This window comes from Strix aluco, chromosome 13 (assembly GCF_031877795.1).
Source record: "Strix aluco isolate bStrAlu1 chromosome 13, bStrAlu1.hap1, whole genome shotgun sequence".
Lineage (NCBI taxonomy): Eukaryota > Metazoa > Chordata > Aves > Strigiformes > Strigidae > Strix > Strix aluco.
Window position 1 is genome coordinate 133,461 of NC_133943.1, and position 22,044 is coordinate 155,504.

The following is a 22,044-nucleotide window of genomic DNA, read 5'->3' on the forward strand; positions in this document are numbered from 1 at the left end:
AGGGTTGCAAGATAAAAGGATAGCAGACTTGGTTGGTACACACTTCCTGCCAGATCTGCTCTCAGACTACAGGGAGAAAACAAAGAAAAAAACCTCCAGTCCCACTCCAGATCTTTGGTATCTCAAAAAAGAGAAAGCCTAGCATGAAAATTCAGAAAAGAACAGGTTGCTATAGGGTTAGAATCCTGACAGTACTCCCAGAGGAGCAACAACCATGTTCAGGAGAGCAAAATGCTCTTAAACAGTTTCAGAAAGAAATAATCCTATGGTCTCCCAGCAAATTCTGGAATAAGAGTTTATTTTATTTCTAACAATTTCTAAGACAAAGGAGTTGAAAAATGTTGCTCCTCTTGCACGCCACAGAGTGCCATTCATTATCCAAACATTAAGGGAAAAGAATTTTCTTTTTTAATGATTTTGGATGCTACCACAGCTAAGATCTTCATATAGCTCAGATCTACTGTCCAGCATGGATTTATTTTGATGGGGAGAGTAGCCACGAGATTTTTTCCAACTAACCTTTTCCAGCCCACAAATTGGGAAGGCGAAGATGATTTGAGGGATGGTGGTGGAATTAATATTCTTTGACTTCACTTTTAAGGTGCAGCTGTGATGTACAGCAAGATGTCAGCCAAGGTAGAACTGTGACAAAGCAGAGTTTGTGAAGCTCTGCTTGAAGAAATTCTTTTTAGAATAGCCTTGTCAAGACAGCAATGCTTGCCTGGGTCACCTGCTCTCTCTTGTGCCGGAATAAGAGAGGTTCAGTTAGATTGCTTTCTACATCTTAGCAGGAAATTCAAGTGAATGCCCCACCACTAGAGAATCCTTGAATGACCAAGGGACTTGCCTGGTCTGTTGCTACACAAGGGGCCCTCTGAATGATAAAGTCATCCAAAAGCATCACCAGCACATCTTGGGGCAAAGCCTAAAATGAAGGGTCACAGATAGTACATGATCATGATGGTTGTAGCCAGAGTCTCAGCGTGTGCACCAATGCAGACTACAAGCTGCACATCTGATGGAAGATTGGTAATCACATCTCTAGACTCCATAAGGAGCCTCAGGATTCATTAACCGTCAAGAACCCCACAGCCACGTGCAGCATCTTGACACCTGGTGATTAACCAGTCTCATCTGCACAGAAACTGAGAGACTGTATTATCTGCTGACAGAGAGGGTTGAGAAAATTATCCGAGTATACTGACCAGAATCTAGGGAGCTCTTTGCCAAGTTAGGCAGATGACTGACACCACTGCACTGCAAAAGAATGATCCAAAATCCTTCACAAATCAGAAAGATGCAACAGGTTCAAGATCAAAAAAAAAAAGCCACCAAAAAAAAAAAAGAGACCCCTGTGCCCTCAAAAAAAAAAAAATCAGGACAAAAAGATAACTGCAATTAGGAGGAAAGCTGGCAATACCAGCAGTGAGCTAAGTTTCTAGTCATACGAGCAAGGGTGTGCTGCACAGTAGCCTCTTCCACCTATTAGGAGCTGGCTTAGGGGAGTCAGAAACAGGAACCGGTAGCTCTGTGGTTGGTGGTGTCGCAGTTCTCATGGCTACGTGCTGGTTGTGTTGTGCCCAGGGGACCCAGAGTGTGCAGTCCCCCGGGACATGCTGAACTTAACTGAGAAGTACTCTGGTTCCTGCAGGAATGGACTCTGCGTGCCAGAAGGGAAACACACAGCCTGACCCGCTCCTCTGCTGCAGCTCAGCAGTCTGCGTGTCTTGTGAGCAACCACACTAAGTGTGGCGAGTGCCCAGAGCACTGGCACAACAGCAGCACAGCTGACAACGAGGACTCCTCCAGAAGAGCTGATGAGGGACATAACTGTCTAGCACCTACGGTCTCAGTTCTGAGCAGTCAGTGGAAGTAACGGTGTCAGACGCACTGCAGAACCAAGACCACAGTCTGAACACAGACGGACACCCTGTTCTGTCAGAGCTATCACCGCACTTCCTCCGCAGCAGCAGCTACTCACTTTCTTAAGATTCTGCTTGTCTGACCAGGCCAATCTTAATGACTCTCTGGAAAAGTCTAAGCTGTAGCACTATGGACTGAGATCTGAAGAAGTGGCTATGCTGGCAGCAGGTCTAAGGTCCAGTCTTTCGACTGAAGGCCTACCAGGTGGATGACCCCTCAAGACAATCCGGGAGAGTGCTCGATACATGAGATGCTGAGTTCAAAACAATACTTAGGTTCACACAGGCTGTAGGCTCAGGATGAGACAGTGCGTCAAGTACACCCAAAATTTCAGCAGAAATTTGGCACAAATTACTGCACGTAGCGCTTTTATTCCTGTACATGCTGCAGCTGGAAGGAACAGCCCTTTCCCTGAGGCTATAAAGCATCAAGTATGGGGTAGACGTGAGCACGCATGCAGGAAATCATAGTGGATCCACTACTGGGCTGTACAAGAGCAGGTTCAGCACAAACCATACCACCACTAAAAAGGCTGTCGCAGCAAACACCCTCATACCGGTAAGCTGAGAAGAGCTCAAGGTGCAAGAGCACAGGGGCTCGAGTCAGTACAGCGTGGGGCGGACAGGGCCACTGTGTCCCCTGTTTAGTGCTACAGCTGAAATCTTCATCCATCATATTCACTCAGGAGCAATTCGCTAACGTTTGAATAGACTCGTCAATAACCAAGGTGCAGGTTAAAATGCCAGGATACCATAAGCAGTAAGGTTGGCTATGTGTCATCACCCACCTGGCCTTGTTTCCAGCATTCCCTGAAGATCTTCCAGTTGTTTTTGTTGCTAGGATCATGAAGGCAAAGGAGTCTGCCATCACACAGCCAGGAGTGGGAAGTGTGCGGATCCAGCACATTTAAGCCCATTACCATTTCCTTCACTTCTCTCTGTGTGTCAGCTAAATTACTAGCTCGTTTTGCAGCATCAGACGTCTTCTTATTTTCCACCACAGAAGCAATGATATGGTCTAAGAAGTTAGGCAGACTGGCTTTACCTTTGGCCCCCTAGAAGATGTAAATCCAGAGGTAAGTTTAGTCTTGCAACAGCATAAATATGAATGCACATCTGCTCTCATCCGGACTTTAGTCATGAACATCTTGCTATCAGAAAAACATGCAACAGTAAACAAATTAGCTCAGAGACAGGTGTGTATCCAGTAAGAACAGAAACAGCTGTGGCGCTGTTCTATAATAGTAAAACTTAAAATATCCCACTGCAGGCTATCTAGGAAAATATTACAGCAAACAGTCATGGAATAGAAAACTTAAGTGATCTAAACTCTGCTACTTTAATGGTAAAAATGGTTCACATTTTTCATAACTTCATTAATATCTCAAGTCTTATTTCCCCATTTTCCTCATTCCATTACTAAGGAAGTGAATTCAACCCTGGCACAGGTAAGCTGATGAGTATGGGAACATTAGGTAAACACTGACACAAGGAGGAGATAGTGCTTCCTGGATGATTAATGTTAACAGACCCCTAAGTAGGCAACTTCTCTGTTTGTGGCATCCATGCTCCTCAAGGGATGTTAAAATTCCAAAAGATTAATGACACAATCTTAAATTGTGTTCTTAACTTTAAAAAAAAAAAGCAAGTCTGCCTACAGGCCTTGCTATAGCAGGACACTTGAGACACTAGATCTATTTCATATATTCAACAGAAGATAAACAGTAACAGAACCACTATCCATAAGATATTTATGGGAGGGGGCAGGGCTGTGATAGATTTCTGGCAGCAAAGAGCTTCTCATGCTAGCCAAAAAAACTCAACTAACACCACCCCCCCACCCCCCCCAAAAAAACCCCAAACAAAAACCAACCAAACACAGGGACTGGAAGCTGAGCAAACAGTAACAGCAAAAAACTGTTACTGGAACAATTTTGCCATTTTCTTTAAAACTAGGGTTCAATAGACAGAAAATTTACCATACGCAGAGCCAATCTAAAACATAAGACTGTTTATAACTGAAGATATTAATTCAGAAAAAATATTCATGGAACTATAGAAGAGTCTAGGTCAGAAGACGACCTAGAGATCAATACAATAGATCTGATTCGATGTGGTGAGAGAATGCGCAGAGCTGCAGGAACAGGGGTACAAGTTGAGACAGGCCCTCTCAAGCCTTGAAGGAATAACTTGCTTTAAAACAAGTGATCACAATTTCTTCGCCTGTACTCAGTGATGAGAGGGGGCGGGGGGTGGAAGTATCCACTTTCCTGTAGAAGTGACATATTTTCCCATACAGCTGTACAGTTACCCCTACCAAAAACAAACAACATGAACAATTATTAAGGCTCCATCCTTCCAGCCTGACAAGAAGAAAAAAAAAGTTCTGCTAGGAGACAAACCATTTCATCATCCTCCTCACTCTATCTGCCTAACCTTTTTGAGAAAGTATTCTCCAAGAAGAGCTAAGCCTTGATAAATTCCACAGAATCTATCCTTTTCAAACTAAATACTTTTAACCATTTCAAATATCGTTGATTTGTTCAGGCGGGTTTTTTAAGGTTATTTCCTCCAAAATGGATTACAGAGAAACAAAGTACCCTTATTACAGAATAAGCATCCAGAAATAGCAACTACACCTTAAATTCTTAAATTCGCATTTCATTTTAAATGCCTTTCAAGCATACATAAGGTTTTTTTAAGGAACTGGTTTGCTCATAGGTTTTTGTCTTTTTCTGTGGTATGTCCTTGCAATATTTGTGAAGATGTGGAATTTAAAGGGAGCTTTCATAGGGATGCTGGTTATCAATTAAACAATGTAAAGGCTACGTTTAACTCACTTTCTTGGTCTCTCGCAAGAAATAGCTTCTCCACATCAGTAAACCAAACCACAAACTAACAATTAGCATCAAAATTCTCTACAACCTTGTAGGGTGGTGAGTTTTGGTGAGATGCTGCATTTCTTTCAACATTTAAGAATAAGACACTACAAAAACCATTCAAATGGAAAATGTTAGATCATCATTAAATTTTTCCCTAGAACAGATATCACTGAAGGAATAGAAAATTATTTACCGTAGAAGCTGCAGAAAAGACCGGAGGAAAGGGGATTCCTGTGTCTAATGGGACCTGCGGAAGCTTTCCTGGCCCCGTGTGTAGCAGATCTCTGAGACTGGAGCCTTCAGCTTTGTTGCTAGATGTCACTGGGCCCAACAAGAGGCTATTAAAGAGCTTTGGGGTTAGTGGGGAAACCTTTGTACTGGAGTTGAAGGAATCCAATCCAAAGGGTGAATGGGATTCTTTATTAAGCACTGACCTCAGTGATCCTGATTCTGCAAGATAAAACATAACATTGGGGAAAAAGAAAAAATAAAAAAGGCAAAGTTCAAATGATCACAAAGTTCTCTGAAATTATTTGCTTTTGCATTAAATAGGATATTGGCAGAATCTTTTGGTAAAGGTAAATCATCACTGCAACAGTGAATAAGGCCCCTCAAAAAGAATCAAAGACATCATACATTTCAGACAGATTTTACCCTTCATATGCTGTGGTTTTGAATAGCACAGCAGATCTGATCTGAAAAGTGTTTGCTAAACAAGGAAGTACAACCTTGTAATAGACTCATGTAAAAAACATTTCCTTGACTTTCTGAATTAATGTTTCAGTATGAAATATTTCAAGTTTTAACTGCAGTCAAAATACTACAGCGACTAAGCCGTGCAAAGTTAGTGAGAGTCATGAACATTTCACACTGACATCTAAAGTCACTCCCACTAGACACACGGACAGGAATCCCGTGTTAGTCACGCTACCTCTGACAACTGGGAGGTGTATTCTGTAAACAGTTATTTCATGTTGAGAATCACACTCAAACTACTGAGCACTGAAGGAGTTCTGAGCTTCCAACTGACCCCTCAAGTGGGCTTTTCTCTCTCAATTCTCTGGAACCACACTCTTCACATAGCACACAAACCAGTTTTATTCACTTCCATAGTAATAAAGTGACAAAGCAGCATCTGAAATTAATTACTATTGTTTTACATCAGGATACCAGCTGCTTATTACTTAGAAAATAAATACAAGAACTGGCATTGCAATGAACTGGGAGTGACAACACAGTATTTTTATCTTCAGCTCTATCATCATCTTTCCAGCTATGTGTATTCCTAAGCCTGTAAGAAACCCCTGGTTCTAAGAGGCAAAGGAAGAAAAACGACCATGTTCTTTTCTATTTAGGGCTAGGCACTCTCAGAAACAACAGCAACCAAGCGGTACATTATCATTTATCTTTTAATTCCAACCCCAGAGGGCATGCCTTCTGCTCACCTTTTGTTTCTTCTTTTGCTTTTTGTGTTGCTAAATCTGCAAGCCAGTGTAAGGCTGACGATGGAGCTGTTTCTGGACAAAGTGGTCTGTTAGTCTTTAGTTCACCAGAGTTATTGGTTGGTAATGTCTCTGTTTTTGCAGATTCTTCTATCCTACTATCAGTTGCTTCAGATTTTGGAACAGTGTCCATTTCTAGTTGCCCCACTCCTGCTGTCCCTGCTCCAGTGGAAAAGGTGCTCTCATTTCCAGAGACTGATGCACTAGGATTTACAGTTGGAAGCTAAAACAAAAATATAAACAGCTGATAAACGTTGAACAAAGGGAACAGTTCAACTTGGGAGTCACTGTAGTTATCCCATGCGTTGGATTTTGTTTGCTGTTTTAGTTTGTTCATTTGCTTTAAGCACACAGTAGAGTTCCTTGATGCTTATGTAGCACCAGAGCCCAGGACCTTGCACTGTGCCATGAATGCTTACCACGGCATCTTTTAACACAAGCCCAGACTTTTCAATTTCTTTTTTTACCAGAGGACTCTTTGTGTGAACAGTAACTGAACCACGTAACATTCAGGAACCATAACAAAATAAATGCACATGTTGCAAGCTACTCATAGTGGTTTAAGATTCAGCATCAATACGAATGGCTTCCTACCCAACCTGTACCTAAGAGTATTAGCACAAATAGCCACTTGGTAAACACCAGTGGCAGCACACATTCCTGAAAAACGTCCCAGAAGATTTCTGCTAAGCTAAACCACTCAGAATACATATGGAGAAAATAAAGTTGGTGTTTCACAATAGATTAGTCTAAAGAATATAACGTTTTAATAGATCTTAAAAATGTGATGTCAAACAAGGTCATTTCAGCCTCGGATTACGTACCTGTGATATTCCGTTAGTGACAGCTGGTCTCAACACTGATTTGTTCTGCCGGTTAATACACGGACAATTGGCTTTAATACCCCATTTGCCTCGTGCTGCGTGAACCATGTCTCCAATATTGTAAAGCGCTGGAAATAAAGTTAAGATCTTTAATGTCACATGTGAAGAAATCTAAAAGCAAGGCCTCAACTATAATATATATCCAGAGGAGTGGGGTTTTTTTAGTATTACTGCAAAGTATCTTTAAGATCACATGCTGTAACAAGACACTTATCTCTCAATAGCATGGAGAACTGTGCTAACACTAGCTTCAATGATGTCACTGAGAGGCTGTCAAGCCTGGCAAATCCTACAGGTCATCATCTGCTCCTACTATTCCATGTAGGGTCCAGTGATACTGCAACGAGGCAACTTCGAACCACCAAAAGATACTACATATACCCTGGAGCAATGCTAAAAGGATCTGGAGGACAGGTGGTGTTCTCTGTCCTCCCAGTAAGAGGAAGGAGGTAACAAACTGAACAGGTTGATGCCTGGCTGCGCGGCCAGTGCCATACTCAAGGTTTCGGCTTCTATGATCTACCTTTGAGAAGCCAGATCTCTTGGGAGCTGCTGGGATCCACCTGCCCAGCAGGGCAAGAGAGCCTTTGCCAACAAGTTGGCCAGACTTACACAGAGAACTTTAAACTAGATTTAGTGGGGGAAGGAGATGGAGATTTGAGCAATAGAGAAGAGCCAGGGGCTGCTGATGTATCAGGAACCAACAGGGAAACACCTGTGAAGTGCCTCAAAGGAATCTGGGCATGTTCCCCTCAAGAAGTGACAAAGTTGATAGCCGAGCTGAAGTGCCTCTATATACCAATGCATTCAGCACAGCAGCAGGAGCTGGAAGTCATTGTGCAACTAGAACCTACGACCTAATCACTAGCAGTGAAATGTGATGGGATGAATCGCACAACCAGGGACTGCTGGGGGGGGTTGCTTTCTATGTATAAGAACAGACTGACTGCACAGAGCTGTCTTTGAAAAGCAGTGATGAACAGGTTGAGAGCTTATGGGCAAAAACTAGGGGCCAAGCCAACACAGGAAACCTCACTGTTGGTGTTTACTACAGGACACATCACACTCACAGGCTCTGATCTTGATGGGGAAATTCAGTCACCTTGACACCTGCTGGAAAAGCAGCACAGCAAGCTATTAAGCAGTCAAGGAGACTTTTGGAGTGCATTGAGGATAATTTCTTAATGCAGGAGACAGACTGACCAGAGAAGCATTACTGAACCTGTTGCTCACCAACATGGAAGAGCTAATCGGAGATGTCAAGACTGCTGGCAGCCTGGGCTGCAGTGATCATGCACTGGTGGAATTCACAATCTTGAGGAATATTGGCCAGATGAAGAGTAGAGTCAGGACACTGAATTTTAGGAGAGCAAACTTTCAGTTGCTTAAGGAAATAGCACATGGGGCCCCCTGGGAAACTGCCCTCAGGAACAAAGGAGCTGAACAAAGCTTGCAGCTCTTTAAGAACATTTTTCTCAGAGTGCAGGAGGTCTTAATTCCTATGTGTAAAAAAATCAAGCAAGGAAGGCAGGAGAACAACACAGGTCAGTAAGGACCTCCTGGTCAAACTAAAATATAAGAAAGAAATGCACAGACAGTAGAATCAGGGATGTATATCCTGGGAAGAATATAAGGATGTTGCCTAGATGTGTAGGGATGGGATCAGGAAACACTAATGCACACCTGGAGCTAAATTTGGCAAGGCATGCAAAGACGAAGGGCTTCAACAGGTATGTTGGCCAGAAAAGGAAGATTAAAGAAAGTATACACACACACACACACCCCCCACTAAGTAAGACAGGAGAGCTGGTGACAGCAGACATGGAGAAAGCTGAGGTAGTCCACAACAGCTCTAAGTCCAAGTGGAAACCAGTAACAGGTGGTGTCCCCCAAGTAAGGGCCTTACTGTGCCCAATGCTATTTAATATCTTCATCGACGACACAAGACAGTGGGATTGAGTGCACCTGCAGCAAGCTTGCTGATGACACCAAGCTGAGTGGTGCAGTTGATTCCCTAGAGGGAGGGGATGCCATCCAGAGGGACCTGACAGGCTTGAAAGGTGGTCTCACCTGAACCTCCTGAAGTTCAACAAGGCCAAGTGCAAGGTCCCGCACCTGGGCTGGGACAATCCCCAGTACCAATACAGACTGGGGGATGAATGGACTGAGAGCAGCCCTGCAGAAAAGGACTTGGGGATGCTGGCGGATGAAAAATTGGACATGAGCCGGGAACGTGCGCTTGCAGCCCAGAAAGCCGTATCCTATCCTGGGCTGCACAAAAAGAAGAGTGGCCAGAAGGTCGAGGGAGGGGATTCTCCCCCTCTACTCTACCCCACCTGGAGTCCTGCGTCCAGCTCTGGGGTGCCCAGAACAAAACAGACACGGACCCGTTTGAGCGGGTCCAGAGGAGGCCACGAAAACCATGAGAGGGCTGGCACACCCCTCCTGTGAAGAGAGACTGAGACAGTTGGCGTGGCTCAGCCTGGAGGAGAGAAGGCTGCGGAGACCTTATTGTGGCCTTTCAATATATAAAGGGGGATCATGAAACAGAGAGAGGCTTTTTACCAGGGCCTGTAGTGACAGGACAAGGGGCAGTGGGTTTGAACTGCAAGAGGGTAGTTTAGGCTGGACATAAGGAAGAAATTTTCTATGATGGAAGCGGTGAGGCCCTGGCACAGGTTGCCCAGAGAAGCTGTGGCTGCCCTCTCCCTCGAAGGGTTCAAGGCCAGGTTGGACGGGGCTTTGGGCAACCTGGGCTAGTGGAAGGTGTCCCTGCCTGGGGCAGGGGGGTGGCACTAGATGGGCTTTAAGGTCCCTTCCAACCCTAACCATTTTATGATTTTTAGGACCAGTTAAGTCAACAGTCAAGTAAGTGCTGACCATTTACTTCCCCTCCCCCCCCCCCAAAATATCTTTCTTGCAAGTTAACCAAATTCACTGATACAACTAAAAATAGCTGAGTATGAGGAGTCACAGCCAGTATCAGAAGGATGTTCACTTCAAGCCCACAGCATGATCTTACTTGGGTTACCTTCCCTTCAACCCGTCTACTAGAGCAAGTGGAATTCTCCTCTAAATCCACGCTAGAAAAGGTATCAAGCCAGAACACCAACCATCTTAGTATTTTTTCCACTTGTTTGCTCAGAATTGAGACAAAATTTGGAATTTTTCCTTTCACGTTTCAAGCATTACCTGTACCAGGAATGATCTGTGTTGGCATCAGATTCTCTGGTTCATGAGACTGACCCTTTGCACACTTGAGCCATGAGAAGACTTCTTCATCACCAATCTCCTCTGTCTCTGGAATAGAGACACAAAACTGTAAAATTTTGTACAAAAGTCACTAAAACTTTACAATACAGAATATTTCTGCATCAACATTGTTTCTTTAGATTCTTTACAGTGCAGGAGATTTATTTCTGAGATCAGCAGGTTAACGACAAACACAGACGATTAGAACAAGAGCTACAGCAACTTCTTTGCCTCTTCAGATCATAACCTACCAGTCATCTTCCCTTTATCTTTAGTAGCTTGGTTTTTTCAATCACCTAAAAATCTTGGCCTTTAGACCCAATTTTTAAATATCATACTCCTGTTCTCATTATGCCTTTGTAAGTTATAGAGTAGTTCTATGTTTTCTTGTCATTTATCTCCCAAGATTTTTCAACAAAAAGTTTCTGCAGATCAGTTTCAGGGAGAGGAAACTAAGCTCTCCTGTCAGTGTATCTACTTACAAAGCCAACAAGTAGCAAATTGATCATTTGAAAAACAGTCTGACAAATCTGTAATCCTTCAGTTTTTAAACCAAATTGGACCTAGAAATATGTAGCTGCATCAACTGCATGCCATTCTCTTCCTTTAAAAAGGAAGGTGGGGGAGAAGGGTGAGTGGGGTAGAGTATGAGAAGGATCGTATAAAACTTAATTAAATTGGTATAAGTTGTTTCTACAGCACAAAGTTCAGAAGCCTCCTGAGGCAAGTAATTGTATTTAAGTAATACCTTGGATCTACATTTTGGCCCACTCCAAAATTTCAGACTTGATTAATAAACCATAATTACAATACTACTTTCAGGAAGACATCATTAATAAGCAATACACACACACCCCCCCCCCACTGTCATTTGACATTGTAAAATATCCATCTTTTCAGTGCTAACCCTCCTCTGTACACCACTGAGGAAAAACTTCTCATATGCCCAGGACACCTCTTCATTTTCACCTGGCACAGCCAAGGTTATTATATTTATTTTCTTGATGTGAGAAGAAAAGGGGTTAAGAGACTATTGCCCTTGAGTCACGGACATCTTTCTAACACATTCTGTCAGTGATATGTGCAGTCCCAAACGCTTTTTCCGAACATGCACAGTGCCAGTTACAAGAAACCCTATTCTACTTACTTTCAACTATTTCCACTGTACTCTGGTTAGCCACATCTTAAAAGATTGTTATGCTCTCTTCTGATATATTCTGGCAGTAATTTCATAGGCTTCATTACTATGCTGAGTCTGGCTGGGATGGAGTTAAAGTTACTCCCAGCAGCTCCTGCGGTGCTGCGTTTCAGCCCCGTGATCAGAGCAATGCCGATAACACACTCAGGTTTTAGCTGTTGCTCAACAGCGTCTGCAGTGTCCAGGTCTTCTTGTTCCTCCCTCTATGCGTCCCCGCCCGTGAACAGACTGGGGATGCACAAGAGGTTGGGCCGGAACACCCCCCAGCAGACGGCCCCAGCTAGGCAAAGGGACATTCCGTGCCATGCCGTGTCACACTCTGCAAGGAAGGCAGAGGAGGGCGGTGGCGGGCACTAGCCAGCTTCTGCTCAGGGAACTGCTGGGCAATGGTCGACCTGTGGCAGGTGGCGAGTGACTGCCTTCGCATCACTTTGTTTTGTTTTCTTTTTTTCTTTTCCTATTTCTCCTTCGCTTATTAAACAACTTTTATCTTGACCCACAAGTTTTCCTGCTTTTACTTTTCCCTTCCTAGTCCCAGTGCCATTGGGGAGTGAGCAAGCAGCTGCGTGGCGCTTAACTGCCCGCTAGGGTTAACCCACAGCGATGATAAAAATAGGTGACGACTTAGCTATTTTAGAAAACCCATTGCTTTTATAATTCATTCAGTGTTCTCTGGCACCTTTATCATCATGACCAGACAGCAGTACTCATTTATTAACATCCAGTATTTTGTACACCTGCTCCAGCTAATAACGCAGCTCTCACTAACAGCCTCACACCTGTCCATTGTCAGCACCCATGCTACCAAACAGCCCTCAATACAGTAAAATACACAGAAAAGCAACCAGGGATTCACTTTTATAAACACCGTGTGCCTCTATTTATTAGAAACTGAACTTACTGAACTTTTTCCTGAATTACAAACCCTAGCACGTCAAAGAATCAAAAAAAGAAGAAAAGTTTCCAGCCTAACACCTTGTTACAGAAAGGAGTTCTCCGCAATGGCTGCTTACTAGTTCATCTTGTGATGGTTCCAAACTATTAAGATATTACTTAATTTTTCTTTTATACTCTAAGGAAAAGATGGAACTATACAGTAGTCTGTCTCAGTACATAGCCTATGCATGCTGATGTTGTAATTTTACTAATCAAATTCTAACTAAAGAGATAAAACACAGGTATCTAAGGAAACAAAAAATGGAACTGCAGCACATAACACAGCGTGCCGAAGTTCCAAACCTCCAACCTCCCAAGACTCACTAACTGTCCCTCAAAACCTTCAGCAACTTCCCAGAAACTATCCCCACTGAAAGCCAGCCAGTTCAAAGATTACTGTGGGGGAAAAAAAAAAAAAAATCTAGTACTCACCACTACGTGGGCGATTCTTCCTCAGCCGGTAACAGTCCAGACAGACCCCAAAACCACACTTGCGACAAACCCAATGAATATTGAAGAGTGTTGTCTCACATACATCACACATTTCCCTCACACCACGTACTGCTCGTTTCCATGCCACTTTCTCTATAAAGAGAAGGAACATTAAGAATTATTGCTTTGACATTTTGCATTTCTCCCACGTAATTTGAGAATATCACAGCAACATTGATAAAGAAACAATTCACAGAAACAAAACTTGAGGGCAGAGTATAAAAACACATACTTTTTACATCCAGAGACATGTTCTTTGAGTTGCTAGTCTTGTGACACTATTCAAATCCCCATTTCTAAGAGCAGATAAGGTCAAGTCCCAAAATGCACACACCGGGGGAAATGCAGCACCTTACAGAGTTCTGTAGTAACTGAATTTCAAGCAGCACTTAGAGAGCTTACAGCAAAGTTATAAAACTTCTGCTAGTTTTATGAACAAATAATGTGAAATTGCAAAACTATAAAGACTGCATATTTAGTTTTACTAGTGACTGTCAACTCTTCGGATTCTAAACCAACACAAATGGCTGCCCTTGTACATTCCAGAAGCTAAAGGGGAAAAAATCATATAGTCACAGCTATCCATGTGATAGGCTGCAGGGGATACCTTTAGGGAATTTGTTCTAAACCCACTCCCCTTGTAGTGGCAACTCTGGCAACTAATTGCTCAGCTGAGTCCTTACAGGCTGAATGCAGGTACTGCTCCCTCCCTAGAAAACCCTGAGCTTTCATCTGGCATCCCTGGAGCATAACAGGATGGGAATGTGTAAGGAAACCAGCTCAGTAAAGCACAGGTAGTCAGTGTGATAATGTTCTGGACTTATTTCTATTTTCTTAGGAGCATGGGTCAGCTGATTTCTGCTTTTATTTACTGCAAAATAATTTAACCATGTCTGGGAAAGTTATCTTTAGCTTCCTTCAGTAGTGTTGCACTAATCCAAAAGAAAAATCTCAAATGCTGGTCCCACAATTACACACACCCCAAAAAAGTGAATAAAGCGTCCTCTTTGGAAGAAAAGGAGACACATTTTAACAAGAAATTATATTATACTTTCAACTCTATTCCACTGCATTGTACACACATTACACAGAGAAGATGGGACAAAAAACACGTCAAAAGCCCAGCTTACGATGTGGCTCCACCATCATCATTGCCTCCTTCTCTGACATAACAAGCTGGCAGAACTGGTCCCCAACGTTGGCCAGGATGTATTTGGAAGTTTCCAGATCAATCCCTTCTGCAGGGGAGGAGGAAGGAATCCATAGGCTCATGGCATCAGGGTCACTCTGTTGTGGGTTCAAGAAACCCTCTACTCGTAGAATACCTTTCCGGGTAAATATCAGCCTGCGGAAAACAGGATGGAGTAACTGAGAAGCTGCTCAACCACCTTTAGTTAACTTATAATGCCACCTATGTCAGAATATAAACCCAGAAAGGGGAAAAAAGGCTTGAGCTAGAGTGCTATACTCCACAGCCAGCACAACTATTATGCAAATCCAAGTAACACAATGGCCACAAAACCCACTAGAATGAATCCCCACATACCAGTAAGCGTTGGTGGGAAGCTCCACATAAAGGTAATAGCTACAGCTTGGTAAGTCACATTTCTCTATACTATTAATAGAAAGAGATGACAGAACTCAATTTACTTGGGCTGCTGCACAACACTACTTGTAAAATTCTGCATGGTTCTCATTCTCTATTTTAACTCAGAAGAGAGTTATTTCCCAGCTTTTAGGAAACAACTATTTCAGTTCTGGCTAGGGCCGCCAGCCCTTGGCAACTGCTCTAACAGTTCATTATACGACATACAGAAATCCTATCATACCTACTATTCCTGCCACTGCTCTCCACAGAGTCACAACTGTTTTATCAGTAGCTGTTGACCCTCCCAGTCTTGGTGTGGTAAAAGGTGTAATGACATAACGTAGAGAACCCCGAATGCCTCCTGCCAGTATTAAAGGGAGCTTCACTTTTGAGCAAAAGCAATCTTGGCTTTAACCTCAAAGCTAGATTAATTTTTAACAAGTTCAGGAAGAGAAGTAGCTATAATCCTTACTGAACAGGTGACACATACTAAAAACTCACTTCATCTTTTACATGTCAGAAAGTAAACAAACATCTTTTTGGAAAAAGATGCATAACACTTGCTAGAATAGGCAGTTAAGGAAGATGAAGAGAAGCACGACAGGTCAAAGAACTGTAAGACGTGTAAGCAACACAGACAGAAAACACAGGCAGTGTTCTACTCTTAAAAATTAGTTTTGTACTCAACAAAACCTAATCAAACATTAGCCTCATGCTGGCAATGTTTAGTTACTTGTTGAACAAATTAAAATTTTATCTCTGTTCTGAACTCCTTATGAAAGAGGGAGAGAACAGTTATTGCATACAAACTGCTACCCAGCAGTAAAATTCTACCCAATCAAGTGAATTCAATCTCCTGCGGCTGGACCTGGAGGGTCACTTGGTATGCCCCAGCTGTATCTTCCAACAACAGCTCTTGCTGCCCCAGACAGGGAATTCCAATCAGGTGATGCAGGGAAATGCAAGACACTAAAAATCTTCGGTATTATACCCAAGCACGTTAAATAAATAAAGCGTTAATTACTTCGTGCTTGGACATGGTCCAAGCTCTGCACATGGACTATATGAAGGAAGGAAGAATTTGAGCACCTCCGGAAATGGAAGAAGCGACATGCCACAGTTGAGTCATCCTGCTCTTGCTCCTTGAATTTGCGGTACCGCTCCAGACGGCACTCCCGACACTTGTGCAGATGTGGAGCTACATTGATGCAAGAGCCATCCTGGAGAAAAGGCTCACCTGACTGCTTCAGCTTCCTCACCTTACTCATATCTTTCAGCACAGACTGGCCAACTGGGTGAGGCAAGGTAGAAGTAAAAATCCGTTACTTAACTGCAACAGCAAAAGGATACTAGCCCCAAAAAACATATTTTGAGAGATCCATATGCTCATACCCATGCAAAACCAGTAAGACTGTTCAAATCTGCAGCATACTATACTTTTGTCCTGACAAACATATGCTTAAACATTTCTCAAATACAAGAAGCATTGAGCTTTAGCCTTACAAATATTCTGTGTGCTGCCCACTGAGCATCAATGAGGTTTACACCTCTGGTTAGTTCACACAGTTCATCACAGGAGATATCCCAGTATCCCACCTCCTCATGTTTTCAAGACACCCGGCATTCAAGTCTCACCTTTTAGGGGAGCAGTGCGAGGCCGGCCCTTTGGGGCTTGCTTCCCTTTTCCTTTCCCCAGCAGCAGTTCAGCATTGCGCTCTGCACTGGAGCCCAGCTTTGCCATCAAATGGTCTGGGATTCCCTTCATACAAGCCTTGGCCTGCAACTGGTCTTCAGAGTCACTCAAATCTGACAGGTCACTATTGGTACTGGAGTCTGAGTCCTGTTTGGATGTTAAGCTCCGCTCGTCTAGAGAGAATCTTTTCACAGCTTCAAAAGGGGCTTTGTTCTCCTGTGCAAACTCTGCCTGCGAAGAGAAAAAGCCAGGTGGATGTCTGCCAAACACATTAGAAAAAGTTTTCAGAAGAGGATTGTCCTGCTGCCCAGGCCCAACAGCTGGTTTTTCTTCTGTTGGGCTGGAGGAAAGCGTGGGCATCTCAATAGGCTGTGTCAAATTGCTGGTTGGTGAGCTGGAACGGCCATTCCCTACAGTGGAAGGGCTCTGAACACCAGCAGCAACTGTTGAACCAGGAGTACTGGAGATCATCTTTGAGGAGTCGGTTGTTATAAACAAGGTTTTCTTCTTAGCGAGAGAAGAGTCTGTAGAGGTGAGTGATTCCGGCCAGCCAGAAGTGGCCTTATGACCCACAGGTGTAGAGGGAGTAGAAACCCCTGTCTGAGATGAAGATGCAAAGCCACTGAAAGGACTAAGTTCTGCTTTCTCAGCAAATGCCAGGAAAGGGTTTGAGGGTTCCTCTCTTGATAGCTTTGGGGGCTGTAAAAATAGGTTTTCGTGACTATCTGGGGGACGAGTATTCAACAGACTTCGTGAAAAGGCCGGAGTAAGGGTAGGCATAGATTCCACAGGCAGCTTCCGCTCCACAGAACTGCCAGACTGGGCTCCTGGTTTAGTGTCCGCTGCAAGACTTTTACCTTTACAGATCCCGGCACCCACACTCTCTGTACACTGCTTGAATGAGTCCCGACTAGAGGCATCTTCAGTCAAGCTCTCTGAAATGACGGTGAAGTAGTTACTAGAAGGTAGATTTTGGGACATGCATTGAAAAAACAAGTTCTTGGACAGATCAGAATCTTTCTGAGCCTCTTGTCCAGTACTACAGCCAAAAGGAAATCCAGAGGGCTTGCTTTCTGGAGTCACCACTCCATTTGATTGGCTCCTTCCACCCCCAAACACCAAGGACTGAGAAGCACTTGGGAGAGACACTCCAAATCCAGAAGACGCCGAAAGTGAATTTCGGGAATTCTGAAACAAAATTAAGAAGCATTAGCCTATAAAAGGATTCTCGTTTTATTCAGCAATACCTTGGTTCATCTAATTGTACAATTAGCATTCTACTTATCCACCTGTGATAGAAACTTCCAGCAGATTTACAGTGAACAAACTTCTTTAAAGGATTCTTCTAGACTGATTTTTCCTACCTACAAGCTATTGAAACTAATGAGCTAACAGTATGTTACATACTAAAGACATGGAGAAAATGAACACTTAATGTCTTACCGCGCTTTAGAACAAACGTGAGACATAAGACAAGGTGAAGTAATTCACAGAAAAGCCAGTTATTTAAACGGTTATTGTTTTAATTCAAATCAGCACGAAGGGAGCCTTAATTGAAACAGCTTTTCAATAATTTCCCATCTTTTACCCTCCCCCAAGATCATCCTGATAAGCTTCTCCTACTTAACCAGCACCCTTGAAATAATTACCTTAGCTTGCCAAATTAATTAAACAAAGAAAGCCCTCCAGCAGTTAGCGAACAAACTGTTACTGGTCACAGCAAGCCACATCAGTGGTCTGTCTGCAAATTCTGAAGCCAGATTATCAATATTGATTTTGAACAAGTGATTTGGGGTCGAGGAGAAGGAGGGAAGGAGAGGCGATACCAGAATTTCTCAGTACAATTAAAGTTCTTGCTCAATACCAATGATGATAGATACAGATTTGACCGTTCACCTACACAATCTGTAGTTGCTCCCAACTCTTAGCATTTTTCTTTTTTTTTTTTTTTTTTTTTTTTTTTGGTGGGGCAAGGGGTGGGCTAGGGGTGTGTGTGAGGTGGTGTCTGGGAAGAAAGAGAGAGCAGGTTGTATTATAACAATGTAATTATGTATCATCCCTGTCTTCTACAATTCTATTTCTCCCTTACACCTTAACATCTAGGAATCCTTATCCCAAGGTAAACTTCTCGCCTATCCCCCCAACTCCATTAGCTAGTACAAAAGACAGGGATGAAAGTAATCCATATAACCTCCTGGCAAGCACCTTGGACACTCTAATATATCTCCCATTTTTTTCACTTTTTTATATAGCAGACTACAAGTTCCTTAAATTCTGCTGAACTTACTGAGGTGGTGTTTCATTTTTGTTTTGTTTTTATAAGCCTTCATTTGATTACTCAAAAAGTCTTCTATTTTGTTTTTAACACTGTGTGCTTGTTTTGGCTGGGACAGAGTTAATTTTCTTTGCAGTAGCTAGTGTGGGGCCGTGTTTTGGCTTTGTGCTGAACACAGTGTTGGTAACACAGACACATTTTCCTTCCTGCTGAGCAGTGCTTACCCAGACCCAAGGCCTCTTCTGCTCCTCACCCCGACACAGCAGCAAGGGGGCTGGGGAGGGACACAGCCAGGAGGGCTGACCCCAACTGACCCAAGGGGTGTCCCAGACACTTTGGTGTCATGCTCAGCACATGGAGCTGGGGGAAGGAGGTGGGGGGGGTGACAGGGGGGGGACATTGGGAGTGATGGCGTTTGTCTTCTCAAGTCACTGTCACACGTGATGGAGCCTAGCTGTCCTGGCCTGCCGATGGGAAGTGGGGAATGAATTCCTTGTTTTGCTCGGCTTGCATGTGGGCTTTTGCTCTATCTGTCAAACTATCTATCTCAACCCACAAGTTCTCTCACTTTTACTCTTTTGATTCCCTCCCCCATCCCACCAGGGCAGAGTGAGTGACGGGCTGTGCTCTGCTTAGCTGCTGACCAGAGTTAAACCACAACACAGGGTTTCCCTTCTACTTTTCCACTTTTCATAGCCGTAACAGAGACGCTGGGCATCTCTAAAAGGTCCTCTAAGTGTAGCCTCATTGTTTTTCTGGTCTCGAGGCTTTTTTTTTTTTTAAGTAACTTAATGATTCAACCCAGTGCACATTCTCACACATATTTGTTTATAAGGCAAGAGATATTAAGTAGGTTATCTTCCATATGACACAACAAAATTAATTATATTAAGTGCAGTGCTTTAAGTCACTTTGAGAAATGCAGCCCTAAACTCACTTAGATCAAGGCTGACTAAAGATAAGGAGTGTTACAAAGTTGTCTCTTACAACTCCTCCACCATGTATCTTCATTTTCTTTTGAGTTCGTTCTTAGATCAGGTAAGAGAAAGGTTTCCTTTGGGAGAGGAGGGATTCATCAGAGAAAAAGTAGTTTTCTCAATTCCATGGACACATTTTTCAATAGGAATACGCTGCAGAACATCTACTGCAAGTATGCATGTCTTCCTCAAACACGCTGGATCGTGAGCTACTCACCTCTCCCTGGGCTTGTGATCGGCCTGTTTTCAGTTTCTCCTGCCCAGTAACAGCTGGCAAACTGGTATCAGAGATTCTCACAGTTGTCGGTGTCAAAGCAGTTGTAGTAACTGCAGTTGCAGAAGTCACCGTACCTTGGCCAGCCTGTTCCAGTGATTTCGCTGCCTCTTTACATCCAGATCCAACTAGTAACGCTTGTCCAGCCACAGAGGAAAATGGAGTGAAGGGCAATGGTGTGTCACCGCCAACTGGCTCATCCTGGACTACCAGTGTTCGGCCGTTCTCTTTGGTGTAAGTGGCAAAGCGAATATTGCGATTAAGCTGAGGAATGAAGGCAGGCAGCTGTTTGGCCCTCGGATCCAGTCCTGTTTCACTACTGGAGCCTCCCTTCCAAGGACCTCTGCTTGCCTCACCTCCATCACTACCATTGCTATCTACCTCACCCCTCTCCTTTAGCTTCTTTGTTGCAGGATCACACCCAGAATCTGAAGCGTTTTTCCTCCTCCGTCCATCCTTTCCCTCCAGACTTTCTTTCTTCTTTTTCCCTTTAGATGATTTAGCTGCTTTTATTCCCCCTCCCTATAATAGACAAAACCATGCAATCACTAAACAGAACAATCAGGATACCTGTTCAAAGAACTTTTTTCTATTAGAACATAATACATTACACTGCTCTTAAGCTTAGGAACATTTAATCAGAAATTAAGACGACCTAAGGAAAGATACCATGCGAACACAAAACACAAGCCTAGGTGCAGTCTTGTCTTTTCCGTACTAGAATAGGATCTCCACAGTAAAATTTTTAGCTGAGCTATTTTGCTGTATCATGTACCACATCATGGCGGATTTTGGGAAACACACAACATGGCCATACTCCAACATAGTTCTTGCTAATCTATGAAAACTATCTGCACACTAATTTTTGCTACAAGTCTAATCCCCGCAGTTCTTTTGAAGGGCACACTGTCTGTCCACTACCCAAACCCTACAATATTTAACTATAGGAGATAGCTTGCCCTTTATCCTAGGGTAAAAACACAGGTTCAAATGTTATCATGAAACCTCTCAACTGAAGCAATAAAATGCCACAGACATACAAGCCTGCTTCGGAGAAGCCGGATGGTAATTTTCAGAAATGCCTAAAAAGGTCTGTGAAGAAGTACAGAGTGATCCCACCAGAAAAAGGCAGTGAGCAGAGACATTCTTTATCAAAGCACTACCCCTTAAAATGGGGCACAACAAATATGATTGCTGACCCCCCCAAGATCCATGCTGAACTTAGTAAAATAGGCCTGAATGAAAAGAGAAGATTGTTTAAAGAAAGCTATGACCATCTCCCAAACTGGTAAAGTTTCCCTCTTCCAGTTACATTATCAAAAGCCCACAGTGAACACAGCATCAGTTTTCAGTTGCTTCCATGTTTTAGATGTTTTCCATCTAAATCTTTATGAAGTTCCACACTGTACATACAAGACCTGAACTGCTGTAGTACCTCGCTTGGGGAAGTGTTATCCATCACCACATGAATCAGTCGAGGATCCACCGACTTTATTTCACCACTCTAATTTTTATGCACGTGGATATTGAGGAGGAAGAAAAGAGAACGTTAGTTTTTATTTCAGAGTATGTAGTATCAACATAAGTGACCTTAAACACAGGGTTACTCTGCAGCCCCTTCCCCATTTGCCTTTTCTTTCTGTCCCACTTCCTTAGTAATACTACAGCCTTCCAGTTTACCTTCTATCCTTTTGTTCCTTCTCTATTTCAAAAACTTTCAGATTTGATTCCTACCACTGTTTCCTTCTATATTTGCTCTACTGAACATCTCTAGAGGCATTCATTGCATTAAACACAGCTCTTCTTAAATGTGATTTACCATTGTTCTAGCCTTCTGCACATTCACTCTGCTAGATCTAGAAAACACTTCCAGAAGGAAGCACATCAGTTTATGCTAACGACCCTCATCAGCATCTCCCCAAAAGGAGCCATGAACACCCCATCTCTATAACTGTGCTTGGAGGTCATCTTTTTATTTCACAGTAGGTAGGCAGTAAGTTGGGTGCTTCCTGGCCTGTATCTGCTGAAAGCATATACTCCACAGTTTCAATGCCTCTCCGAAGTACTAATCCTATTTACCATACATGGTACTTTTTTTCCTGTGCTCCAGCAATAGATCTAGTGGTCAGAGCACAGCATCACTGCATTTGTACACAGGACTTACTGGGC

At 43.2% G+C, this 22,044-nt stretch overlaps 1 protein-coding gene across 5 annotated transcripts in view; it reads right to left on the reverse strand.

The window, feature by feature from the left end:
- Positions 1-22,044, reverse strand: part of KDM3B (lysine demethylase 3B) — a 64,307-nt gene that overhangs the window by 16,929 nt on the left and 25,334 nt on the right. For 4 of the 5 annotated variants that reach the window (XR_012624957.1, XM_074838169.1, XM_074838173.1 and 1 more), the window contains exons 6-16: positions 21,311-21,379; positions 19,819-20,397; positions 16,292-17,537; positions 15,746-15,947; positions 14,199-14,413; positions 13,009-13,161; positions 10,383-10,490; positions 7,131-7,258; positions 6,250-6,529; positions 4,998-5,254; positions 2,711-2,977 (exon numbers count right to left, since the gene is read on the reverse strand). Coding sequence is in view for 4 of the 5 variants with exons in the window: in XM_074838169.1 (XP_074694270.1) it covers positions 2,711-2,977; positions 4,998-5,254; positions 6,250-6,529; positions 7,131-7,258; positions 10,383-10,490; positions 13,009-13,161; positions 14,199-14,413; positions 15,746-15,947; positions 16,292-17,537; positions 19,819-20,397; positions 21,311-21,379 (3,504 nt within the window). In the remaining variant the exon portion in view is untranslated. The remainder of the gene's footprint in view (positions 1-2,710; positions 2,978-4,997; positions 5,255-6,249; positions 6,530-7,130; positions 7,259-10,382; positions 10,491-13,008; positions 13,162-14,198; positions 14,414-15,745; positions 15,948-16,291; positions 17,538-19,818; positions 20,398-21,310; positions 21,380-22,044) is intronic. The other variant, XM_074838170.1, reaches the window with a different exon arrangement.